A 12904-nucleotide genomic window follows, 5' to 3' on the forward strand; every position below is an offset into this window, starting at 1 on the left:
AGATGTTGTGTAAATGATCTGGAAAGGATTCTGATCTTCCTTTACCCCAAGTGCAATGGTGTCCTGTTCTGACACAGCTGTGCAGTGACAAAAACGGCTCATCTTGAAACCAGTTTGTTATGCTAGTTCTGGGCATCAAGTGAGTCCAGATTTGGGAATCATTTTGTAGTTTGTGTGTGATTCATCTTCTCTCTGATAATTCCTCAGTGTCCTGCATGCCTGATGGAAAGTTACAGAGATGCACAAGCCAGGGGGCATTTGGGTTTTAACATACAAGAACAACAACAATGTTGAATAACAATGTAATTGTCAGTGCTGTGCTCCATTTCTCCCTATATCCAAGTGTGTGAAAACAAGGAACACATGCTTCAATGGTGGATGTTATCTATTAGCACTGGAAGGCTTTCTCACATAGGTGTGTCCTGAACTTGGACCTTAAAACACAATCCAGCCTTAGTCCAATACGATCTGGCAAGCAGATTGTTAGTTGACTCAAGAATGCTCCAAATCCACATCTTGTCCTGAGCTCAAGCACTTTAGCCAACTAGCGAGGGGGTGGGGAAAATTAAACACATTGTCCCCTGGAGTCGCTTATTAATAAATTGAGAAACAGCCAACAGCAAGGTCTTCTGACTCGACTAAGCTCACTTCTCAGAAAGACCATTGTGTCCTCTGATGAAATAAAGAGACATGTCCCTGTTTCAGTTAATTACAGAGCTGAGATAAGTGAAGCTATGTGCTTTATATCACATTCCATTTAGCTTAAACATCTCCCTCAACAATAAAGACGTGGGCCAGGTCAGAACGCAACACTGAAGAGAAAGAGCGCTAGGGGAAAAACAACCATAAGACACAGAAAGGAAATTCAGTTCAAATGCTAATAAAATGTCAGGAATTATATGGGATTATGGATGAGGAGAGCTGTGAAACTTGGATTTGGAACGACAGTAAAGTTCAGAAATGCTTGCATCCTTTTTTTGTTTTTGTTTTAATTCAGTGAGTCAGTCTGGATTCATATTTGACCCCAAAGCTTTAGGAGCCAGAGGTTTAGATGAAGTAATTTTATTATGTATCATTATAAACATATAATGTGTTAAATGCATGTATTATTTAAACACATAAGAACTTACGTATTGTCTTGTTGGGTCAGACAATGGCTGGTTCCAGTTCAGCTTTGTTTTTTTCCAACAGTGGACAGCTGGATGTCTCTGAGAGCTCACAAGCATTATGCATGCAAATAACATTTCTGAAACTGACATTGCTAATGTTGAATTGTATCACTTGTACTCAGATTGGTTATGCTGGCATTAGCCAATGCTGAGTTAGAAATGGCTGCCCATTTTCATGGGGGTGATGGAGCTGAGCAGGAGTTGAAGAGGAGAGGAAGGTTTATTTTGTATTTTTAAAAATCAAGTATCGGGGCTTATCAGTAAAGTGGCAGCAGGCCTGCATTCTCCCTTCTTTAACGGAATTGTTCTGTACAACAAACCCACAAATCACTGGATAACTGTGACACAAGCCTGGTGGCACAGAAAAGCTTTCAGTATTTTGAAATTAATAGAAGACATCTGAAGGCAGCCCTGTTTAGGGGAGCTTTTAATGTTTAATAGGTTATTGTATTTTAGTGTTCTGTATAAATAATTTATTATTATTATTATTATTATTATTATTATTATTATTATTGATGAACCTGCAACCCTCAATTGAGATATCTAACGGAGCCCACACCCCATCTTCGGCTCACGCAAGATGGGGGCTCTGTTAGAATTCCCCACTGAGGGGCAGGCAATCGCTCTAATATTATGAAACTCTTAACAGACACACAAATCCTAACAATCACAGGGCCTTTCCATTCTGGAGAAACACATAGCTGTTGCTAATACTGACAAAAATACAGTGGTACCTCAGGTTAAGAACTTAATTCGTTCTGGAGGTCTGTTCTTAACACGAAACTGTTCTTAACCTGAGGTACCACTTTAGCTAATGGGGCCTCCTGCTGCCGCCACGTGATTTCTGTTCTCATCCTGGAACAAAGTTCTTGACCCGAGGTACTATTTCTGGGTTAGCAGAGTCTGTAACCTGAAGCGTCTGTAACCTGAAGGGTCTGTAACCCGAGGTACCACCGTACTGGAAGCCCCAGCTTTTTTGTAGCTCCATGTGCACACTGGACTGATTGAGACCATAGAATACATTTCAGTCTTTCAGACTTTTCCTGTTGTGTCTAATCCATAACATAGAACACTGATATCAAGGGCATGACCATAGAACTGAATGGAGCTGGAATGAGTGCATTGTTCATTACGGAAAGAGAGGTTGTATCCAATGTTAGTTGTCCTCAGAGTAGACCTGCTGAAGTGAATAGACTTAGAATTCCTGCTCCGTGATTGCAGTCATGGGATTGTTGTCTTTCACATTATGGTGTATGTTTTGACTCCACAGAGTGGAAAGTGACGGAGACAGAATGTTTGTGTTACTGTGTTCCGTGATGTGGAAATATTGTCCTTTGCTCTTTTTCTCTTTGCTGTCTGATGCTAGAGAGAGAGGGAGCCATGTTGCAGTGCTTTGTGTGTGTTTATATGTAAATAAAGTAGATTAGCCAAAATGCTGAGTTGCTGAGGTCTGTTTAGCAAGCTGCAAAGACTCTGCGAGTCCCTAAGTGTGGCGATGTCTGTTGGCATCAGTCACTGTGACGTTTGGGCTGAAGAAAGCTTTTGAAGCTCCCGAATGAATGGCCAGGAGGGAGAGAACATGCCAGTCAGGCATGTGTATCTACCAGGGTCCTACTTGAATGTAGGACATAGACATGGCTAACTTAGGTGCATTCCTTTCAATGGGTCTGTTCTCAGTAGACTGTACAGTCGTACCTTGGAAGTTGAATGGAATCCATTCCAGAAGTCCTTTCGATTTCCAAAACATTTGGATACCAAAGTGTGGCTTCCAATTGGCTGCAGGAAGCTCCTGCAGCCAATCAGAAGCCACAGAAGCCCCATCAGATTTCAGCTTCCAGAAATAGTTCGTAAACCGGAACAGTCACTTCTGGGTTTGCGGCTTTCAGGAGCCAAAACATTTAAGAACTAAGCTGTTTGAAAACCAAGGTACAACTGTAGTTGGGTACACAATTAAGTATTTTGAATAGCAGTATCTCTAAACTGATAAATTACCTACATGTTGGGAAATGGGAATTCAACAGCCCCCCCCCCACTTTCTCACACGAACAAACAAGGAACCACAATGCAACCAACTGAACTCAACCAACCAGGCACCGGACCCACTAATCTCTCGCAATGCCAATAAACATTTAATTAAGGTACGAATAAAAGGCCTACTCACATAATGCTGACCCAATAGTTTACACAAACGCTATGCAACAGAACGAAAGAACATCACATTCCCATCTTTTTCCTATCTTCCCCCATAACGGCATGATATCTAGAATAATAGTGTCTCATACAAAACATAAACGAATTGTGAAAAAGACTCTAATCAAAAAATGGAGATGCTATACGAGCTTTCCACCGCTTGTTTGTTTTGTAACACAATAAAATCTCTAATAAAAAGGAATTAAAAATTAAAAGGGAATAGGAATGAAAAACCTAAAAGGACTGCCTTGAAAGGGTTACCTTTTCAGGCTGTTTTAACAGGAAGAGCTGGCACAAACTTAAAAGAAACTGGGGGGAGGAACCCCATTGTTGATAAAATGCATTTCAGAAGCAAATATGTAAGTGACTCTGAAAATGAACGCACACTTTAAAGAAGACTGTAGCAGCAAGCACCATGGAGGAGAGCGGGCAGGGGAGAGATTAAAACACGAGACATACAAAAAGACAAAAGACACAGAAAAAGGATATGTGGCGTGTGTGAAAATCAGCAAAAAAAAGAGGAAAAAAGTATGGTCCTTACTTGGCACAAGCCGCTAATGCACATATCTAGGGATTCAGTGTAGCACCGGGTCCCATCCAGCACTTTAGGAGCCAATTCCACAACAAAGCTTGTCCCTTTGGCCTGGCACTTTAAGGAGCATGGGTTGTCAGGATCATTCGATACAGGGAGCCATTCGTAAAACTGCCCCTGGTACTTGACGTCGTTGTGCGCCGAACATTGCTGGGTACGGAAATCACCTGCTTCTGGAGGGCAGTCCTAAGGAGAAAGAGAAGATGGTCAGGTGGTCACTTGTAAATGGGCTAATAATTGCGGGGCAAGTTCCCACCTCCCCCCGGTGGAAATAGACACATGACACAGCGACCAGGGGAAAGAGACAGTGGAAGAGGATTGGAAGAAATTTAAAATATATCTTAAAAATTGTTGTAAAATTGAGGAGTGTTAAGATGTCAAGGGGTAAGAAGTAGAGAATTACAGCTGTAACTAATAAGTTTAAGGAAATTTAATGAAAGGGAACTAATAGACAAACTGACTAAAGGGTTGCTAAAGAACTGCAAAATAAGGATGCAGCGAAAGGGAGGTATGGGGAAGTCGGAGGAAAGAAGGTGTATGAAAATAAGATTATGATTTAAATGTTTTGTATGTTTTTGTTTTGTGTTTTGTTTGTTTCTTATTATGTGTTTGAAAAATGAATAAAAATTATTTTTAAAAAAATAAATGAAAGCAATTTGAAAAAAAAAAAGGAAATAGACACATGACACAAATATTTAGGTTAATGAGTAAAAAATGGCCACAACTTTATTGGTTACAGGAATGAGCTGTATTGGCTTAGGCATTGGTCCTAACCGACTATCTGGCTTCAGCCCAATTGCTTGAAGACTGGGAAGGGTTAACCACCAGTAGGGAGAGTCCTGCTGATGCACATCAACTAGGAACTCCGCCAGGGTCACCGCTCAGGGGGCGTGCCTTAGCCCTCACCTCCATAGGCTTTGGACAGGGCCATGCCCCCTGGAATCTTTTACCGGACTACCCTTCGATATTTGGGGGAGGTGATGGCGCTTCCTCCCCCCCTTCATCTACATGACAATACCCCTACCAATGCCTAACTGCCAATGCCGAGGAAGTTGTGACGATTTGCTACGAGGTAGGCGAAAAAACAAGTGGCTGGTGCCAATTTGCCAAGTGGAAAAAATTCCTACCAGGCCCCTTAACGGCAACCAACCGAGGTCCATAGCAAGGGCAAAAGGAAAACCGGAGGGTGGGAAACCCGATGAGCTGCGATGGCAAAAGAGGGAGATCCCTGGCCGCGCCAGTGTGATATCGTGCAAGCCACGCCCCCCCTAGGCCAGCCGATTGGCTGGCCAGGGGATGACCCGGCCAGGGATCCCCTCAATCGTGCAGAGGCTGAGAGCCAGTCCCTGTGCACATAGAGAGGGCATGAAGCCCGCAACTTCACCTCCTCTCAAGTTCGGAAGTGGTTTTGTATTCTCAACACGGGGAACTCAACCAAGTCTATATATAATGTGGTCATAGGCAGAAATCAGACAGCAGTTTTAAGGGAGCCGAAAGTGGGCATTGCACAAAGACACACACACTCCTTTCACTGCACTAGTGACATTGGTGAGACAAGTTTTCTTGGTTTAATGTGAAAATTTGCAAAATCTGTTTTGCAGAGGCAGCCATCGGGTATGAATCCCTCTTTGGGACTGTTCTGAAGAAGTAGAAAAGATTGTCTCTCTCCATCCAGAAGCAAACACATCAATTGAAATAGCTCATGACATTATTACTAGAGATTCTTCAACTATGTGTTATTGAGGGACAAGTTGAAGAGGACAAAGCACCATGTGTTTTAGTGTATGAAATATATTTTCTCCTCTCACAAAAAACTGCCTGTTGTTCAACATTTCTTCTGACTTTATGCACATATGCAGACCTAGCCAACTGTTCTTTCTCCTTTGAAAAGGGAGAAGGGGGGGGGAGGGAGGAATCAAGAAAATTGCTTGATTCAAGTGTTTGTTTATTTAAGCATTCTTTGCTAGCATTTCTTTCCAAAACGACCTAAATCAGTCAGTGAAGCAACGTGAGCCAGAAAAATGCTCTGTATATTTGTATTACTTCAACCTGGCTAATGCAAGCAGAGATTTTACAATCCACAGAATCAGCAACTCTTCAGAATTTTTTTCTGCTTATCACGAGTTATTTATTTATTAAATACTCCTTGTTGACCTCTCAGGGGAGGTTTCAGACAAGTTTTGGGTGCAAGCATAGTATCTCTAATTTGTGCTAAGCAATTTAAAAAAACACCCCAGTTTAGCTGTTAACGTTACTAAAGACTAATCATATATTTGGCTAGATATCTTAGCAGAGGCAATCATTTTCTGTAGTATTCAAGATAAAAGGTTTATCCAACTTTCAGTAGCTTTGAATCCCCCCCCCTTCTCCCAGAGCTACTTCAATGACCATTTCCTTTAGTTAAACACACCCATTATCGTAGTGGCTGTTTCTAGAGAGACTGTGGATATATCCAATTTGGTCACCCAACACAAAATTTGATGGCAAACACTCTCAAAACCTTCAAAAGAACTCTTAAAGCCTGACCCTATGCATATCTGCTAAGAAGGAAGTCACACTGGGTCCAATGAGACTTACTGTAAAGTAAGATATAGGTAGGTAGCTGTGTTGGTCTGCCGTAGTCGAAACAAAATAATTTTTTAAAAACAATTTCTGGTGACTTCTGTTTCAGTGTATCTGAAGAAGTGTGCATGCACACAAAAGCTCATACCAATAACAAGCTTAGTTGGTCTCTAAGTTGCTACTGGAAGGAATTTTTTTTATTTTGTAAAGTAAGAATATTTAAGACTTCCTGTAAAGTAAGAAAATTTAAGAAGGCAGCTTAAGAAGAGCTACTCACTCCTTTGGTGATTAATTCAATCTTTCACATTTTCCATAGTTTAAAATTGCTCTTGGCAGTTTTGTCATAAATCAGTTTAAACCACTTACTCTTTTCTTCTTCACTTGCAATTGTAAATAATATCCTTGTGTATCCATTGCCTAACAGAATAGCTACATTTTTTAAAGAATAAAACTCACTATTTCCTTATGGGTTATATTAAAACCACTCTTCAGTAATCTACTAGCAAGTAACAGTTTCTTCCAGTATTAGCAGCTTGCCTGACCCCAAACATTGCTTCCTCCAATTCCTTTATCTCGTTTTTGTCACGGGGTCTGATTCAGTTCAAGAGTCACTATAGCATGTGGGGCACCATGTGGGAAGACTCCACTGCTTCTGAAGGAAAAGGATGGATGGCAGCTAACAGATTGAGGTTGAATCCTGACGAGACACAAGTACTGTTCTTGGGGGACAGGGGGTGGGTTGGTGTGGAGGACTCCCTGGTCCTGAATGGGGTAACTGTGCCCCTGAAGGACCAGATGAGCAGCCTGGGAGTCATTCCGGACTCACAGCTGTCCATGGAGGAACAGGTCAATTTTGTGTCCAGGGCAGCTGTCTACTAGCTCCATCTGGTATGCAGGATGAGACCCTCCCTGCCCGCAGACTGTCTCACCAGAGTGGTGCATGCTCTAGTTATCTCTCGCTTGGACTACTGCAATGCGCTCTACATGGGACTACCTTTGAAGGTGACCCAGAAACTACAACTAATCCAGAATGCGGCAGCTAGACTGGCAACTGGGAAGACCTACACTGGCTCCCAGTAAGTTTCTGAGCACAATTCAAAGCGTTGGTGCTGACTTTAAAAGCCCTAAACGGCCTCAGTCCAGTATACCTGAAGGAGCGTCTCCACCCCCATTGTTCTGCACGGACACTGAGGTCCAACGCAGAGGGCCTTCTGGCGGTTCCCTCATAGCGAGAAGTGAGGTTACAGGGAACCAGGCAGAGGGCCTTATCAGTAGCGGCACCAGCCTTGTGGAATGCCCTCCCACCAGATGTCAAAGAGAAAAACAACTACCAGACTTTTAGAAGACATCTGAAGGCAGCCCTGTTTAGGGAAGCTTTTAATGTTTGGTGGACTATTGTATTTTAATATTCTGTTGGAAGCCGCCCAGAGTGGCTGGGGAAACCCAGCTAGATGGGTGGGGTATAAAAATAAATAATAAATTTATTATTATTATTATTATTATTATTATTATTATTATTATTATTATTATTCTGACATGGGAACAAACCACATTGTAGATGTCTCCCACATGGTCCAGGGCTCCTGAGGTCACCCAGGCTGCACGGGAAGAAGCTGTCCTCCTGCAGTCGCTACCACACCAGAAAGAAAAAGCAAAGTTCTTGTGCTTCCTGTCCTCTGTCTCTTTCCTTTACCACTGAAAGCAGAACTTCTGCATATAACAAGGGGAGAAAGTTGTGGCAAAATACAAATACAAAACCTCCATTTAGGGACTATGAACAGCAGTGTAGGGAGGCTGTTCTATATATTGTGTCCTTCCATAGTGTCCTAAACAGCTCGTCTCAGGGGTGATTCTGTTTCTTCGTGGCTGAACTAGAATGAACCTGGTTCAGCCCCTGACCCTTAGAAACAAGCAGTCAACACACTGCGAAAGCCCTGTGTGAGCATTCAGTGAGCTTTGGCCCAGATCAGCTGGGTCTGCTCTGAAAGGGCGCTCCATGTAAACAGCCTGAGAAACTATTAAAACAAGTGTACCTCCCTCCTAGTTCCCTTCGCACTCCTTTGTTCCACAAGGGCATGTGGCCTGGTTTAATAAGCTTGGCTTATTCTAGCATTCACAGAGCCAAGCTAGATCTCTTGTTTGGTTCTGTCTTGGCTCATCCTACATAATGTTCCGGCTTGGGCCGATTTATTTTTACAGAGATAAAAGGTCCAATAAACCCTACAGATATATATATATATATATATATATATATACACACACACACACAGAGTTCTCAATCTTGGTTCACCCGCAAGCCAGTAGGATTGTTTGAGCCGTTTGTTTTCTCAAACCAAAGGAATAAAAAACGAACGGTAAACCTAGCACGTTCCTCGGACACTGCAGGTGATCAGGACCAAAAGTTAAATGCTATGTTGCCTTTGATTTCCACGATTAAAATAATAACACGGATTTAAATAGCCAAGTATGTGTTTAAAGAAGTTTCCTGTGAAACCTGAAGCTCTTTGGAGAATAAATATGAGCACTCAAAAAAGCCTACATGCATACTTATGCCACGGGCTCTAAGGCAGGAATGAGTGGATTTCAACCTCTAGGGTGAAGGGCCAGCACAAACATACAATGCTAAACCCCAGCTAGAGTCAAAATCCTCAGGCCCAGCAAAATACCTTCTGTGACTTCCCTACTTTATGAGGCATGCAGCACTGTTGAGAGACACTCAGATTATTTAGAAGCTCTACAAGCCTAATGCGTTTGAAAGAGTGGCTTCCCCATCTGCAAAAGGCCATTGAGAAATCACAAATGTGGATCTTTGGGGCCTTCCCCAGAAAAGGTAGATCTGGATTAGAGGGATGGCGTGGCATATGGGCTGGCATTCTTATGCCAACAATGTCATACAAATATTGCAAAAACAGATGGCGCTGTGGGTTAAACCACAGAGCCTAGGACTTGCCGATCAGAAGGTTGGCAGTTTGAATCCCCACAATGGGGTGAGCTCCCATTGCTCGTTCCCTGCTCCTGCCAATCTAGTAGTTTGAAAGCACGTCAAAGTGCAAGTAGATAAATAGGTAAACGGCATTTCCATGCGCTGCTCTGGTTCGCCAGAAGCGGCTTCGTCATGCTGGCCACATGACCCGGAAGCTGTACGCCGGCTCCCTCAGTCAATAAAGCGAGATGAGCGCCGCAACCCCAGAGTCGTCCGCGACTGGACCTAATGGTCAGGGGTCCCTTTACCTTTACGTATGCATAAGGAGCACAATAAGCACCCATGCAGAAGCACCTATGGATTCAGGTGATTCTGCAGAATTCAACATGATATCCATGACCAGAAAGTAAGAGTTTGGGATTTTTATTTTATTGTACAAAGGTTGTTCCTGTAAAGAGTCTCATACTTCAAAGGCACTGGAATTCTAATTACGGTACCAAAACAAGCAAACCTCTGAAATGGTTTGCTTGGAGAGGAAGAGTTTCAAAGGCGAGTAAATTAATAGGTGACCAAAAAAAGTGGCTGAAACCGAAACCATCTTAATACAGAAGTTTGACTTATTGGCCTTAGGTAGCTTTCATTCAGATATGGCTCTGCAAAGGGGCAATATGCCTTTTACTGTCATCAAAAGAGAAGTGGAGGCTTGATTTGTAGACAAAGTATTGAAGCTAAAGCTGGAGTACCAGGATTCAAATATTATCGGCCTTGTGGACTCAGGGGGGTATTTGGGCAACTAAACACCTTTCAGTGTTAGCCTCTTGGTTTTGTTTTGTTTTTAAATAATAATAAAAAACACACACACACCCTTCCCGGAATTGCAATCACAGCCTCTCAAACCTTATTGTCGGAAATGACAAGATAATTATAAAATTGTTGAGCGCACATAAAACATTACTAAAATGCACGTTACCAATTGTAATTACTGCTGCAGGATTCTGTTGCACATTCATTCCAAGGGGCTGAAAAAAGTGATTTCATTCTACATAAATTATTACACTTTCATGTAAGTGGATAGCTTGTGGGTTTGGGGCCCAAAGTCTCAGTGCCTCACTCTTGTAATTTTAGTTTCCAGTGGGCAATTTTTCTCTCAACCACAATCATAGGCTCTGGTTTCTTTTAGTTCCCCCCCTTTTCTTCTTTTCTTAAATAAACGGCTCGATATGCACAGATAAATGATACAGAAGTTGCAGTGTTTCGAACCAGAGTTTATCCCAGCTCCAATGGCCAGGGCTTCCTTACCTGTCCTGTACAGACACAACAGAGGACCTACTTTCTGTACCTGAGAGAGGTGGGAAACATGCAGCCGGAGCCACTCACAGGTGTTGCATCCTCAGTAAAGAGCAAAGGTATCCAAACCGCTGCACCTGAGCCCACCTGACATCTCAGGAACTCTAGTTTGTTAAGGGTGATGGCAATTATTGCTCTGTGAGGGATCTCAGCAACTCTCAGCACCCTTCACAAACCACACCTGCCAGGATTTTGTGGGGAAGCCATGACTGTTAATGTGGTGGAAAAGTACTTTAAATACACAGGGTGTATTGTCTTTCTGATTCTTTGATGAGAGACCCTCTGGCTCAGCACTGAAATATCTTTTACAACATTAATTTTTTTGAGTGCATTTGAGGAATTCGTAACCTGCAGGTCTTTTCTTTCTCTTGAGCGTTTGTTTTATGTCAATAACTATCAACTATTACTCATCCTCTTGGGCATATATTTCCTACAAAAACAATTTTTACTTTAATGGTGGCCAACCGTTCCCTAGGTGAACAAACCCCTTTCCTTTGAATGCAAACACAAAATTTCAAGTCTTCGTATTTGAAACATAAAACCCAGATTGCCTAAATGTCTCTTGTCCACACATACACAACAACCATTTTTGCCATGACCTTTTATTTGCCCTCACTGTGCTTCATAACGGCAACACAGGTCTGTCATATTTAAATCCAATTTCAAACAATTTCTATTAATCAATGAGCTAGAGAAAAAGATAAGATGAATCCCAGATGTGCTTGATGGAAGTAGATCAGATTACATGAAAGGATCGAGCTATTAAAAGTTTTCTTAGTAGGTTAGATACAAAGATCTTATCAAGGTTTTTGTAATAGAGAAGCAGTTGAGAAGCCTGTAAAACAATTTATAAAATATACATATTGGTATATTTCAGGTTCCAAGAGAGATTAACTATATACTATCCCCAATAGGATTAGGAAAGCAGATTTCTGAGTGAAGTCTAGGGTATTTTGGTGGGAGACTTGCAGTCAAACCTAACAATGCTAGTTAGTATATGAAGGAGTTAAGGACCACAGAGTTCTAACTGCTAGAGTTGGCTCAGTGAGATCATGTCCCATCTTCTCCTGACAGTAGGGAAGTACACACTGTAAGCAAGGAGGTCCTCAACTGGGCTCCCTGTCTCAGACATGTGTCTGAGGTTGCTCTGTTGTATTTCAACCAAGTATTTTACCTGCATTATTTTTAAGCTGTTTCTTAAAGGAAAATGCATGACTGTGACCTCAATTAAGTAACTAAATCATTTTTAAACTCACTTCAGAGTGTGGTCCGTTTGATTGCATGAGGATAGAAGGGGGTGTCAGTTGCTTCTTGCAGCTGAACAAAATTAATAAAAGGTTTAATAGCCTATTCTTATGCTTCATTCATGTGCCTAATGGGGTTGAATGCTCTGCTCCTTGGGCTCTCTGCGTGCTAGCCCCACTGTTTTGAAAACAGGCGCTGGCAGTTTGCTAACTGACCCACACATGTGGGTCTGTAATAATAATAATAATTAATAATAATAATAATTTATTTATACCCCGCCCTTCCAGGTTTAGAAAACCGGGCTCAGGGCGGCTAACAACAAATTTAAAACACTTAATTGATGCAACAAAAAACAGCATAAAATACAGTATAAAACGTGAATAACAATAAATTCAGAATTCAAAAACCAATATAGGGAGAAAATCCATCCAATAAACATTAGATGATCACCAGGCCTAGCTGGCTAAATTAGTCCTATTTGGGCCAGTGAGGAGACCAGGGGAGAATTAGCTGTGGGATCCCAGAGTGGGTAATCTTCATAAAAAGGGGAGAGGGAGGGAAGGAAGTGGAATAAAAGATCAGGCTAAGTTCAAATTGAAAGCCAGGTGGAATAGCTCTGTCTTACAGATCCTGTGGAAGGAAGTTAACTCCTGCAGGGCCCTGGTCTCATGGGACAGAGCATTCCACCAGGTCGGAGCCATCACTGAGAAGGCCCTGGCCCTGGTGGAGGATAATCTAACTTCCTTAGGGCCCGGGACCTCTAAACTATGATTATTCATGGACCTTAAGGTCCTCTGCGGGGCAGATCAGGAGAGGCAGTCCCGTAAATACGAGGGCCCTAAGCCACTCGTAGGGGATTAAATGTAACTGATATAT

The 12904-nt window shown here is 42.2% G+C and overlaps 1 protein-coding gene across 3 annotated transcripts in view; it reads right to left on the bottom strand.

Moving 5' to 3' along the window:
• ADAMTSL1 (ADAMTS like 1) overlaps positions 1-12904 on the bottom strand; it is a 465616-nt gene that overhangs the window by 179280 nt on the left and 273432 nt on the right. For all 3 annotated transcript variants that reach the window (XM_081893676.1, XM_081893674.1, XM_081893675.1), the window contains one exon: positions 3901-4137. In XM_081893676.1, the coding sequence (XP_081749802.1) occupies positions 3901-4137 (237 nt within the window). The remainder of the gene's footprint in view (positions 1-3900; positions 4138-12904) is intronic.

The sequence above is a fragment of the Podarcis melisellensis genome (genome assembly GCF_964234715.1).
Source record: "Podarcis melisellensis genome assembly, chromosome: 17".
Classification (NCBI taxonomy): Eukaryota; Metazoa; Chordata; class Lepidosauria; order Squamata; family Lacertidae; genus Podarcis; species Podarcis melisellensis.